Source organism: Dermacentor silvarum, unplaced genomic scaffold (assembly GCF_013339745.2).
Source record: "Dermacentor silvarum isolate Dsil-2018 unplaced genomic scaffold, BIME_Dsil_1.4 Seq9633, whole genome shotgun sequence".
Taxonomy (NCBI): Eukaryota; Metazoa; Arthropoda; class Arachnida; order Ixodida; family Ixodidae; genus Dermacentor; species Dermacentor silvarum.
Window position 1 is genome coordinate 1 of NW_023607025.1, and position 14,319 is coordinate 14,319.

Below are 14,319 nucleotides of genomic sequence, written 5' to 3' on the forward strand. Positions count from 1 at the left end.
GAAGCCGTGCAGGGCCTATGTTTGTAAACAGTGAAAGGGTCTATATATATATATATATATATATATATATATGCATACAAGACGAAGGGTTTCGCGCCGGACCCGAAGGTATAATATTCAAAAAAAGGAAAATAGACGAACGTTATGGCATATCTATTGACTGACGTTTCGGCCGGAGGACCGGCCTTCGTCGAAGTGACGAAGGCTGGTCCTGCGCATATATTAGCGCATATATTTTTGTGTTCCTGTCAATAAAGAATCAGTTGTTAGTAAGCGCTCGTGCGTGTTTCTTCTTGTGTCGTCTGTTCGGCGCTTTAGTACTTCAGTAAGATTCACTTAACCACAACATTCGGCCGATATTACTAGGAACATAATAAATCAAATCAAAGTGTGTTTCACAAACAGCGGCCTGGGCGGGCGCGCGTGACCGCACGGACTGCCCGAAGTGGAACGCCCCCTCCTCTACACTCCTCCCGGAGCGTTGCGCGCTAAGACGGCACTTCCTTTCCTCTTTCCTCCTTTGCATGGGTTTCCTTTCCACTTTCTTCCCTTTCATGGGCTTCCTTACCGCTTTCTTCCTTTGCGTTGGCGAAGTTTCGTGCTCGGTTGCTGATTTCTTCTGGGGATGAAGTTTTTCTTTATTTATGTGCTTTTCGTGCATCAGTGACAGGCAATGACATTTGTGCTGAACCCTGAAGACTTCTACTCTGCTGGGAGATCGTCCCCGCAGAGCTTGACAGGGAAGAGAAGGTGTTGGACTTCTCTGGCGGCCACCACAGACCGTCCACGGCTCCGAAACCGCTCATTTCCTCAGTAGGATCAGACGCTGCTGATTCTGAGCTTTCTGACTCAAGATCGGGAGATTCGTATGCTTTCATACCTGCCAAGCACTGCCGTCCAAGACGGACGTCTCCGGCATCGTCCTCAAGCGAAGCCACTATCATAAACAACAGCATCGTTCCTACGACAGTAGCTTTCATGCCCGTTGACGCGATGGTAAGCCTGAATGCTATCTCCAGACAGAAACTTATTGATTTCTTCTTCAAACTTGCCCCTGGACTAATCCAAGCAGTTCGCGTAAACCACTGGGAAAATGTTATTGCCGTTGACACAACAGATGATAAGATGGTGGAAACTCTGCTTGATTTGCCTGAAATCTGCGGTGTCCACACACGACCCTACATACTACAGGGGGCGCATATAGCAGCTGGTGCCGTATCTGATGTCGACTTGGATCTCAAAGACGACGTTTTTAAGAGCAGGATCGTTTGCACGGCACCATGCAAAATAATTAGCGTTCGTAGTTTGGGTCCTTCAAAGTTTATGAAGATACTGTTTGCCTGTCGACAGCTGCTTAGTCATATAAAGGCTGGGCTTGTGAGCTATCCTGTTCTGCCTTTCGTACCACGGCCCTTACAATGTCATGAATGTCTTAAGAGTGGTCATGTTCAGGGCTTTTGCACCAGAGATCTGTTCTGTGCCAAATGCGGTGGAAACCAGCAGGTAGGTTCCTGTGAAAGTCAGAAATATCAATGCCCTAACTCTGAAGTCAAGCATTTGGCAACGGATAAAGGACGTCCCTCATTGAAGGACGAACAAAGGGCACTAAAATAAAAAGCCAAGATGAAGGCAGCAGGATATGAAAGCACGCGCCACCGTATTGCTGGTCCTGCTACTGGAAATGCCTTGACTAAGCAAAAAAAAAAAAAAAAACAGTGCGTTCAAAGAATGGCAAAGACAAAACGCCTCGAAAAGAAGTGGAGTGGACCTTCCACCTCTCAGAGTCATCGTGGCCAGCCCTGCCATCGAAATTGTCGGAACAAGTCTCTACAAAGACTGCGACCACAGTGGAGAGTACATGAACCAGTGTCCACAGCACATAAACCGGTGTCCGCCAATGACGATGTTGCAACGGCCAGCCAAGGCAGCAACACTGGGCGAACAAGGAGAGCAACGCTGTGCGCAAGCGCGGCTATATATGCGTTCCCGTGTCTTCAATAAATGCTTCTTCGTGTGGTGATCACGGTGTGCATTACGCTCGATACATGGTGTCAGAAGTGTAGCTCGCTCACGGACCATGACCGACCTACCCCCGCCTGAGCCACTGCAAGTGGGCGACAACGCAGCGGCGTCCTGGCAGACATTCAAGCAACGCATCGAGCTGTACCTGATAGCAACGGAGCCCACGAAGCCACGCAGTAAGGAGCAGAAAGCTGCAATTTTTTTGCATGTTGCGGGTCAAGAAGCTATTGACGTGTTTAATACCCTGAACCTATCACCGGAGGAAGCTAATGACTACAACGCGTTGGTTAAAGCGTTTGAAAACTACTGCTTGCCTAAGCGTAATGAGACTTACGAACGCTATGTGTTCCGCTCGCGTCGTCAGGCACACGGAGAGCCATTTGAACAGTTCTTTCGGGATCTGCAACTAAAAGCAAGAACGTGCAACTTTGGGGATTTGCGAGATTCCATGCTGCGGGACCAAATCGTGTATGGCATTTGCAGCACTTCCCTGCGAGAAAAACTTCTTCGAAAGAAAGACTTGACGCTGGTTACAGCAGTAGAATGCTGCAAAGCTGAGGAACTTGCCGAATCGCAAAATAGGGCGTGGATGGAGGAAAACAAGATTGAACCTGTTTCACGAACGCAAGCGAAACGCGGATGCCAAAAATGCCGGTACTGCAACTTCTCGCACGCGCCAAGGAAGTGTCCGGCGTTCGGCAAGACATGCAACAAGTGCACGAAGCCTAATCACTTCGCCGCCTGCTGTACAAGCAAGCGAGCAGCCGTTGATGACGTGTTCGAAGGAGCGGAGAGTGGCAGTGACTTCGACGTTCTGGAGATCAGCACGACGGAAAGTAAGCGTGGCCCCGAAAGTCGCGACTGGATTATAACAACGAACATTGAAGGAACTGATGTGCAGCTGAAGGTCGATACGGGAGCGCAGGCTAACTTGTTGCCGCGTTCGCTGTTCAAAAGGCTCGGAACTAAGCAGCAGCCGTACCCCACGAGGAGCATCCTGCGCCATTATGGGGGTGGCGAAATACCACACAGTGGCAAGGTTCGCCTCGCCGTGCAGTTAGACAAACGGCGTGTGCTACTTGAGTTCTTCATAGTAAAGAAGAAGCAAGCCATTCTGGGCCTCGGGGCAAGTGAGCAACTTGGTCTGGTCAACAGAGTGAACGCGGTGGACAGCAGCGAGGCATATGGAAGCCTAAAGCAGGCATTCCCGAGGTTATTCACTGGCATTGGCAGGACGCGGTGCGAGTACAAAATGGTGCTTCGAGAGGACGCTGTCCCTGTGGTACAGCCAACCCGGCGTGTACCTTTCGCCCTCAAGAAGCCACTTAAGAAAGAACTTGACCGGATGAATGCTGCAAACATCATCGAGAAGGTGGAAGAACCATCAGACTGGGTAAGTCCCCTGGTTATCGTGAGGAAGAAAAATGGGGACTTAAGAGTATGCATGGACCCGCGAGCAATTAATAGGGCGGTGAAGAGAGAGCACTTTCAGTTGCCATGTCGGGAAGAAATCGAAGGGGATCTAGCGCATGCAAAGTATTTCAGCAGACTCGATGCCAACAGTGGTTTTCATCAAATTCCTCTCGACAAAAAGACATCAGAAATCTGCACATTCAGTTCGCCGTTTGGCCGGTATCGGTATCTCAGACTGCCGTTCGGTATTGCATCTGCACCCGAAGTTTTCCAGCGTACAATGAGCCAGATATTTGACGACCTCCCGGGAACACGTGTGTACATTGACGATGTGCTAGTGTGGGGTTCTACGCAAAAGGAACATGATGAACGCCTGTTCAAAGCGCTGGAAAGGGCACAGGCAGAGGGCCTAACTTTGAATGCAGAAAAGTGCATTTTCGGACGCACTGAAATCAGCTTCTTGGGTGATAAGATTAGTTCCAAAGGTATTGAGCCCGATCCCGACCTGATAAAGTGCGTTTTAAACCACCCTCCGCCAACGACCAAGAAAGACGTTCAACGCTTGCTTGGTACCGTGAACTATTTCGGCAAGTACTTGCCACTGTTGTCAGCCCACACTGAGGCCTTGCGCAGCCTGATTAGAAAGGACACAGTTTTCGAATGGACGCATGTTCACGAGCGTGAGTGGGCGCAGCTCAAGATGATGCTGACGGAAGCGCCCGTCCTGGCTATCTTTAATCCCGAGCTTCCCACAAAACTGTCGACGGATGCGTCAGCATTTGCACTCGGAGCAGTGCTTTTCCAACAACATGGAGGAGACTGGCGCCCGGTAGGCTACGCGTCGCGGGCACTCACAGAAACCGAGCGAAGGTACGCCCAAATAGAAAAAGAGGCCCTGGGCATAACATTCGGCTGTGAAAAGTTCAATGATTATGTCATAGGAAGACATATCGTTATCGAAACCGACCACAACCCATTATTGGCAATTTCAAAGAAGGAAATAGGCGACATGCCACCGCGTCTGCAACGACTATTTCTTCGACTGCTCAAGTACGAGTTTGAGTTGCAGTATGTTCCAGGCAGCAAATTGGTTGTTGCTGACACATTGTCACGAATCCCATCACGGGAACAACCAGAAAAAGGCACAACGGACGTTGAAGTTCATGCCGTGGGCGCCCTGACTGCCGTCGTCGGACCGGCCACCCTATCCCGTCTGCAGGTAGCAACTGCCAGTGATGCAACGGCGCAAGACGTTATCTCCAGGCTGCAGTCATCAATGCCTATAGAAGGTGAACTAAAGTCCTTCACACAAGAACTTTCTGTAGTCAACGGAGTACTCCTCAAGGGAACCAAAGTAGTCGTGCCTGCAAGCATGCGAACGGAGATGCTGCGACGAGTGCACCAAGGGCATCTCGGCTTAGGAAAATGCAAATCGAGGGCTCGCAAGTTGATGTATTGGCCAGGAATGTCAACAGATATTGCTCAGTTCATTGACAGGTGTGACGTTTGCAAGAAGTTTGCTTATCGACAGCCTGACGAGCCCCTGTGCCAGCGCAGCGTTCCAGACATGCCATGGGCCAGAGTTGGTACAGATCTTTTTCAACACGCCGGAAAGCATTTTTTGGTTGTCTATGATGCCTACTCTAATTTTCCAGAAGTCGAGCACCTGAAGGAGACCTCTGCAACAACTGTCATTCATAAACTACGTCAGATCTTTGCAAGACATGGAATACCACTAGAAGTTTGCAGTGATGGCGGCCCGCAGTTTGCGTCAAAAGAGTTTAAAGATTTTGCGGCTCGTTATGACTTTGTGCATACGATTTCAAGTCCACGTTTTCCCAGGTCCAATGGGCTCGCCGAGAAGGGCGTACAAGTGGTCAAGCGGCTTCTGGGCAAGACTGAGACCAAGAAAGAGGACTTCTATTTGGGCCTTCTCAACTACAGGGTGTGTCCTCTCGAAGATGGCCGTTCACCATCGGAACTGCTAATGGGACGAAGTCTAAGAACGCTACTTCCAAATTTTTCAGCGTCATCCTCAGGTCTCGTTCAAAAACATGCTCAGGCAAGGACCTCAGGAAGACCACTACCTCCGCTACAGAAGGGAGACGTCGTCCGAATCCTCCGAAATGGTAGATGGGATATCAAAGCGCAAGTCCAAGATCTCGTGGCCCCGAGATCGTACACCGTTCTGACTGAGGATGGCCGGATTTTCCGTCGAAATAGACAGCACCTTCGCAAAACACCAGAAGCGTTCTATCGAACCATCCATTACCAGGCGGACGACTGCGACGACGCCCCTGATTCATCTCCGAGCGCTGTCACACAGCAGAGGCAAGAACCTCCGCAGGCCACACAGGACCGACCACCAGCAGGCACACCAGGAGTGCCCAACATTTCAGATTCACTGCGACGATCTACCAGACCGCGAAGACCCCCAGACCGCCTGGCCTACACGCACGGGTTCCAGCAGACTGAAACAGCCTAGGAGTGTCGACTGCTACGCATCGATGTTGAGTGCTTTCAGTGCTTTCAGTGCTTTCAATGCTTTCAGTCCTATCTGTGTTTTCAGTGTTTTCCTTCTTCAAAGAAAGGAGGATGCAACGGCCAGCCAAGGCAGCAACACTGGGCGAACAAGGAGAGCAACGCTGTGCGCAAGCGCGGCTATATATGCGTTCCCGTGTCTTCAATAAATGCTTCTTCGTGTGGTGATCACGGTGTGCATTACGCTCGATACAGATGTGCAACTTGTAAATTTTCTGAAGGTGCTTGTCAACGTCATCAGATCTCTAGTCGCCGGTCGCCAGACGCCAGCAGCATCAACAGCAGAGCAAGTTTTGGAGGCCCTCCTTGCTGTCCTTGACGGCCCTCACTAGACGTTTTACAGCAAACAATGTTAGCTGTTGTCAGCAGCCACGCCCATTTGTGCTGCAATGGAATGTCAGGTCACTGCGACCGCGACACGCTGATCTAGACTCATCGCTATAAAGACTCCACCAGATGTTATACCGCTTCAGGAAACTAACGTAAGGAAAGACGAATATTGACTGCCAGGCTACGTGGGTGTACACAGTAACACTCGATGTGTGGAACCAACTTGTGGCTCTTTCCAGTGTGTGGTCGCGGCGCCTACGCGCAATTCTTCGAAAGCATCAGTGTACGTACGTGCTGGCTTGGATTTCACGGGACACAAACGACATCTGTTATGATGAGTTTGAGTGTCCAGGTGTTACTGTGAGCCTAGGGGTGTGACTACAACGGTGGCAAGCATATACAGCCAGCCTACACCTTCTTCAGGTACCGCACTACTTGAATGCTTAGTGTCTTGGTGCGGTGCATCATTTGTGTTATAATGCCCACAATCCGCGATGCGGTTGCCGTCCCCAATACAATCGTTGGGCAGATATTAACGAGTTAATTGTCAAGAATGATCGGCGACTACTGAATGGCGGTTTACCTACATTTATAGGTAGAGGAGGAGGAGGTAAAACTTTATTTTCATTAGATGTAGAGCTATTGGAATTACTGCGTTCCTTCTTCTGCCAGGCGGCATGAGATGGCCGTAAGCCCTTGACTTTTGGCGACCTCCAAAGTCCAGTTGACGGTCTGCAGTTGTACCGCGGGATGCGAGCTGGACACCGCTACCTCCCAGTCTGAAGTGTTATGAAGTTGGAGTTCTGCCCTAGGCTTTAGCCTGGGGCAGTCGCTCAATATACAGGGTGTTCAAAACAGTGTTGTACGGAACGGTGTTCCTGGAACTAGTTCCTTTAGTGAGCAACCGTTCCATTAAGGGTCGGTGGAACTGCAACGGTAACTAGTTACGTTTATGAAGAAGGGCAGGGGGAACGCAGTTCCTTCTGTAAATGTTCCACGGCATTGAACAGACGCACGCACGTACGCAGCACATCACGCAGGGCGGATAGGCGACCACGTGAGGCGCAAAGAACTACCGCTTACCTGTCACGTGACTGTGGGGCATTTTTTTCGTGAGTTCTCCGTTGTATTTCTTTATTACTAGGCTTCAAGATTGTCAGGTGACGCTCCCTCCTGTAGTTTCTTTTCCCCATGCCGGCCTGCCGCAAAGGAACCATGACGTCAGTATCGCAGCGCCACTCGAGCGACTTCGCTGTGGATGGAAAGTTTGCAGTCCTCACGGGCACCGAACCCTTCCAGCCGAGCCACAGGATGAGATTTCGCGGTAGTTGCTGGTACCAGTTGGCTACCTGCTGTCGCAGATGAAGAACTTCGAGGGATTGAACCAACTTTTCCTCAAGTACAACACGGCAGTACCCTTACGCGCTTCGGTGGAACGGCTCTTCAACATTGCCAATGAAGGGCTGACGAAAAAATCACCAGCCCTTTCCCCGTAGCGACAATACGGATAATAAGAACTTGTAGCAAGACCAGGCTGTCGCAAGCGTACTGCTTCGTTTGTCCTAAACTCGGGGTCGGCGGCTCTTCGCTGACGTTTGGCCTCAACATCGCGCTTCCGCAACTAGGGGTGCGCGGCTCTTCGCAGACGTTTCGCCTGGCCTTCGGAAGCCCTCTCACTAAAATCAGCTCGTCGACGACGAGCCCTTTCCCGAGCCACTTCGCGGTGCCGTCACTCAAACGCAGCCTGTTCCTCGGCGGAAGGCACCACGCGCGGCCCTTCCATCCGGACGTCAAAACTGATCTGAGGCGAGGGAAGCCCGGCGCAGCGCGCTCCAAGCCCCTTTCTTTTCCTTTCCCTCCCCGTGACACACCAAACGACCCTGATTGGGCGAGCGTGTCACGTGATCCGGCGCCCGCGCAGTTTTCCCCAGACTAGCTCTATTCTAGGAGTGGAGCTTAAATTTCTTTTTAGGAGTGGACCTGAAATTTCTTTCTTCCTTCCATGTGTGGCCCCGTATGAGCCCTACGTGATTTCTTCCTTTCTTTCTGTCCTTCTTTCTTTCCTTCTTCCTTCCTTTCGTTTTTTTCCTTCCTTCCTTTCTTTCTTTCTTGTCCCTGGCTCATACGCGCATATCCAATGCGGGTATGCGCCACACGTGATTTTATTATCGTTATTCGTGACGTAACTGACGAGCATGTGATGCTAATGATGCCATGACCTATCAGTCACGTTAGTCATACATTCGCACCCTTCCATGCCAATTTTGGTATATACCAAGGGAACGAGGCGCAAGTTTTCAACACGTTTTCGATAGGGGCTTAGCGTGACACCACCACCACCAACACGTGTGAGGCAATACAAGCTTCGCTTGAAAAACGGGTTCGTCTGTCAGGCACCAACATCGAGATGCAACTCTTGCTGAGTTCAAACAAGGGACTTAACTAAGTTGCGAATATGTATTCTGGACATTTCTTTTTCCCACTCATACTGCAATATTGCATTAGAATTCATTAAACGCCTATGTATTGTTTCCTTCGATGTGGCTTCTTCTGCACGAAATTTAATTATATTGGTGCATGTGAGTAACTTTCTGTTTCCACATCTGAAGCGCAGTGGCGCAGCGCAGTGCAGCGCAGTGGCGCAGCATCTGAAGCGCAGCGCCGCACCTGCGAATTTGAAGACCGAAGTGGAAAGTGCCATACGTGTTGTACTTGTAATAGACGAGCGCCAAAGTTGCAGTTAGACATGTCTGGAGTATGTGCGATACTCCCTGAAAAAAAAATGTTATAGGAGCGTTTCTTTCGATTCTTCTTATTTCCAGATAATCTGCTGCCGGTGATGTTCAAATTCCTATAATATACCTAGTTCGATGTGAGCTTTAAATTGCTCATTTTATTTCGCCTCAGGATTATCCGACACTATATTTTAATTAAAGAATCATAAAATGTAACGTTAATGTCACGACACGTTCCAATGTTCGAAGTGTAACTGGAACGCGTTCCTTTCGCATAAAAGGAACTTGTAACGGGAGCGCGTTACAATATTGGGAAGGAATGAGGAATGAGCTTTCGTTCCTGTTTTAGAGAAACGTGTACAACACTGGTTCAAAATTAAGCCTTATGTTTTGTTAAATTTAGGCACTGGGAAGCACGCGAACATCACCTGGGCAAATAAGTTATGTGACTAAGGGGGCACAAAGTGAGATGACAATTATCGCTGTCAGCAACCCGATTAGCTAAACTTGAATATTTACTTTTTGTTGACTATAGTAAGTGGGTATGTTTGTATTGAAAAGTTAAAGACAGTCGTGTTTCTACGTAGTATCACTTGGAAGAATTCTAGCGTGTCTGTGCTCCGAGATATCTGACTATTGTCGTTCGCATGATTACGCATGCAAAATAGTTGGGATCGGCTCAAAGCTCTCTCCTGAGTAACTATAGAAGAAAGTTGGGCTAGCTCGTGTGATGCAGGTTATGTGACATAGTTACTTGCGCGAACAAGACTAACGGTAAAAAGGGTGGGACAGGACAGAGCGCTAGACTTCAACTGAAAAGCTTTATTCAGACAAACATGCAAAGTATGCTAAAAAATGCGCAGACAAACGCATAAACGAATGTGCCACGTAGGAGACAATTAAATGCGCAACGAAGGGGTGTACTACGGGGCACTAACGCAAGTCCCAGTGGGCGCCCTATGGCTGTGCCATAGGGCGCCCACGGGGTGTCGCACCGCCTAAAAGAGGTGGCGAACATGTGCGGTGTCGTTTTTTCAGCCCCGGAAAAGTTCGCAAGAATATTCAGGTTGGTTAAAAACGCCAGGAATAAAGGTACATGCACTAAGGAACATGTCTCCCACTTTGTTAACTGCAATGTGAGGGTGGTATACAAGATTCCACTTTCATGTGGAAAGTGCTACATTGGTCAGACTGGCCGATGCCTGAATGACCGGCTTAGGGAGCACCGGGACCGCTGTAAACGCTCTAGCAGGCGTCGGCCACTTAGCTGACCACTGCCGAAGATGTACTCGTAATTGTTCCCCGCGTTTTCGTAACGCGCATGTGCTCAGACCAGGCAGTTAGACATGCTGAGATAATGGCGCGAGCGGAGAAGCCGGAGGGCAGTGCGCATGCGTAATGGTAACTAGACGATCGGGCATGGTCCTTGCTGTCGGCTACGCAAATGAAGTGACTGCTGATTTCCAAGTATTGGAAGTTTTATTGAAATCAAAAGCAACTGCACCATCAACAGCAGAAACAGTTTTAGCTATGCTAACGAATATTTCATACTGCCGCTTTACGTTTGGTGTGGTCATGCACAAATCTCATGAAAATACTTCAACCATATCAAGATGTCAATGCCCTAAAAATGTTTCAAAATGCCTCCCTTCCACAGCAACACAAAGCATAAACCACTCTCTCGTCGACTCGATAACTCTGCTCAGTACGGATGCTCTGCTCAGGACGGATGCTCGCACAGGCAGATATTATCCTGTGCTTCAAGTGACATCGCTAGGGCTCCGTTGCATAAATTCTATCTTTAACGTAGCCCCAAAGAAAACGGTCGAACGGAGAAAGGTCAGGGGATCTCGGCGGCCTATAACATTGATCTTTCACGCCCCATCAACTCTCGTGGAATACGTGTGTCCAACCAGCTCTTTGCCGTTGTGGAGAAATGCGGTGGGGCTCCGTCGTGCTGGAACCACACTTAGCGCAGGTCATTCACGGAAAGATTGGAGACAAAGTCGTCGACGACAACACCTAATATTTCTTCCCTGTACATCTTTCCGTTCAAGTTGTCCTCAAAAAAGTAAGGTCCAATGACCCTGTCCCCGAGTATGCCACACCACACATTCACACTCCAGCGAACGTGATGCTTGTGCTGCCGCAGCCAGTGCGGATTTTCTTGTGACCAGTAATGTGCGTTGTAAATATTCACAGTGTCATTGCGGCAAAACCGAGCTTCATCTGTCCAAATTATTCTGTCTAAGAAGTCCTTTTCTTCATCGACCTTGATCAGGCCCCAACTGTAGAAGTCAACCCGCCTTTCAAAGTCCGCCTTACTTAGGTCCTGGTGAAGGTAAATATGATAGGGATGGAAATTTTGCTTTCTTAGCACATTTGCGAGCTGTCCCAATGCGGCGACCACACTGATCGGCAATCTTTCGGAAGCTAAGCTCTGGCATCGACGTTACGTGATGCTTAACGCATTTCAAAGTCTTCATAGACGATTGTCCTCCTGGTCTGTCTCAGACGATGCCCCTGTTGTGCGAAAGCGCCGAAACACGTTTATGAAGGTAGGCCTAGTTGCAAGGGGACGGTGTGGGTGGCGAACCGCGTACAGCCTCATTGCCAATGAAGCGTTGCCATTCATCTCAGCCATTGCAAGTACCACGTCTATTTTTTCTTCGGTAGAATACCGCGTCCCGCTAGAAGCAGCCATATAAGCACAAAGTGACTCCACGTGAATATTCTTGGTTATCCTTCCGTACAGAGGGTGGTGGTGGTGAAAACATCTATTTCGCTATGGAGGGACAGGAAGTCCTTACAAATACTGGGTCGAAGTCCCTAGTTCGGCACCCCAGTGGCGGTAGCCGCCACCTGGGCTCGCCCAACTAAGGCTTGTTGGGCCTGTAAGTCGTGCAGCCGAGCAGGGTCGCCTCCCAGTCTTCCCGGGTTGGGTTGGGAATGGGGGGGATGGCCGGGTTGGAGGGGAAGGCCCACACCATGTGATAGGTGTCTGAAGACACCGCACCACAGTGTGGGCAGTTGCCACTAAAGGACGGGTCAAAATGTTTTAGAACTGCCGGGCACAGCAAAGTATTGGTTAGAAGGCGGAGAAAGAGCTGCTCATCGTCCTTCCTAAGACCTTTACATGGGCGGGGGTAAAGGCGATGACTATCTTGATAGTATATTGTAATTTCTTTAAAGGGATAGGCCGGATTAAAATCGGGTTCCTGATTGGGTGGGGAGGAGAAAACAGCCCGGTGGGGGAGCGTGCGGGCGGCTGCGTCTGCTGCCTCGTTTCCTGCTAACCCCTGATGAGCAGGGCACCATATAAGGTAACGGTGTGCGGGGTCCGTATCCCGTATGCAATTTCTGTAGCTATGATAGGCTAGAGAGGGGGTTCAGCCTTGTGCGACGTTCCGACAGGCCCCTCGCGAGTCGGTGATAGTGTATTTCGAATCGGAATGTGAGGCCGCGGGAGCGATGGCGACTTCTTCCGCGTGTGTTTCATTGCGGGCTCTAAAGGTGGGGCCGTTAACTGTGTTGCTGTTGTGAACTAACGCCGCCATGTACCATCCCCCGTGGTGAGTACCGGGGGCGCCCGGGGGGGGGGGGGGGGGGGGTTCCCCGCGTGCCGAGTAGGTAAGGACGAAGGGGTTTGCCAGCCGCAAGGCATCCTTACTTCGTAACCCCCCGCGTTTGTTGGAAACCCGGTGGACCATGCGAGCCACCTGGTCCCCCACCTTACGGAGTTTGGCCAATGTAGTATCTGGCCGTCTGTGTTTGTGGATGTACAGTCCGAGTACCCGGATCTCTTCAGCTTCGTGTATGGGACCACTGTCAAGAGACAGAGAGATTTGAGTTGTGCACTTCGGCGAGGGTGGGAGGTGCACAAATTCTGATTTTGGGGGGGAACATTGAAGACCGCAGCGGTGAGCGTAGTGGTCTACTATCGTCGCCGCTGTTTGCAGGCTAGTTTCAATGTCCGCTATGCTGCCCTGCGTGGCCCACAGGGTGATGTCATCGGCGTACAGGGCGTGCTGTACGCCGGCGACACTACCCAGCTGGACCGGCAGGTGCATCATGGCCTGATTGAAAAGTAGTGGGGAAAGTACCGCGCCCGCGGGGTTTCCCCGCGTGCCGAGTAGGTAAGGACCGTACTCTCTGTCTTGAATGCGGATGTAGGAATGTCAATCCGTGAGAAATTGGCATATGTATCGGAATGTGCTGAGGCCACAGTCGGTCTGATTTAGGTGAGTGAGTATGATCTCGTGTGTTACGTTGTCAAATGTTCCCTTAAGACCCAAGGCGACTACTGCTCGGTCATTATGGGGGCATTCGAGGAGGTCAAGGGCGTCCCGATTGAGTTGCAGGAGGACATCCTGTGCGGATCTGTGTGGGCGAAATCCGAACATGGTGTCCGCAAACACATTTTTGTGTTCAAGATATGCAGATAGCCGGTCCCGCACCCTTGTCTCCATTAGTTTGCCCACACAGCAGGTGAGAGAGATGGGGCGGAGGTTATCTGTGTCAGTTGGTTTGCCTGCTTTAGGAATAAAGGTTACCAGAGCCGTTTTCCAGTCTATTGGCAGGGGGGTGTCCCCGCGCCAAATTGCATTGATGTAGTGGAGGAGGGACTGGTATGCCGTGTCGGGCAGGTTCACCAGAAGCTTCACGGTGACCTTATTCCTTCCCGGGGCAGTGCCTCGTTTCATTTTGGCAAGGGCCGCCCGCAGATCATGGAGCTGGAACGGTTGATCCAGTTCCGTGTTCTCTCTGCCTGCATAAGAGTACGCAGACCCACGGGAGTCTTGGGCTGTGCACAGATACTGGTCCCGGAGTTTCTGTGCCAGTTGAGTTGTGTTGCCAGGGAAAGCGTGCATCGCTCTCTGCAAATGTTTCTGTGTTTCGGTTCGTGTTTGAGTTGGATCGATGAGGGCTCGAAAGAGGCGCGATGTGTTGCGGCTGGACATTTGTCGCGCGGCCGTGTTGCACCTATCCACCCAGTTGGAGTCGGCGAGTTGGGCCGCGTACTCGGCCGCTCTCTGGGTGAGCTCGGAAATTCGAGCTTTAAGCTTTGTGTTATGTTTATGGCGTCGCCAGCGGCGGATCGACGAGGCTGCGATGGGCTTCCCAGAGGTGTAGGAGGTGGTTATCCACGTCCGTGACTGCCTCTGACAGCTGGATCTGAGTTTCATGTGAGCGAAGGTGTTTCAGCAGGTGTTGGGACCATGCTGAGTAACCCTGCTCGGAATGGGTGTGTATCTAATGTGTCAAAGTTTTGCCTAAA

The 14,319-nt window shown here is 50.6% G+C and overlaps 1 protein-coding gene across 1 annotated transcript; it reads left to right on the forward strand.

Annotated features, from left to right (window-relative positions):
• Positions 1 to 2,470: 2,470 nt before the first annotated feature.
• LOC125942054 (uncharacterized) lies at positions 2,471 to 6,109 on the forward strand. The gene is made up of 3 exons (XM_049659968.1): positions 2,471 to 3,415; positions 4,505 to 4,724; positions 5,256 to 6,109. The coding sequence occupies exons 1-3, from the start codon at positions 2,471 to 2,473 to the stop codon at positions 5,918 to 5,920; spliced, it is 1,830 nt and encodes a 609-aa protein (XP_049515925.1). The 3' UTR covers positions 5,921 to 6,109.
• Positions 6,110 to 14,319: the final 8,210 nt, after the last annotated feature.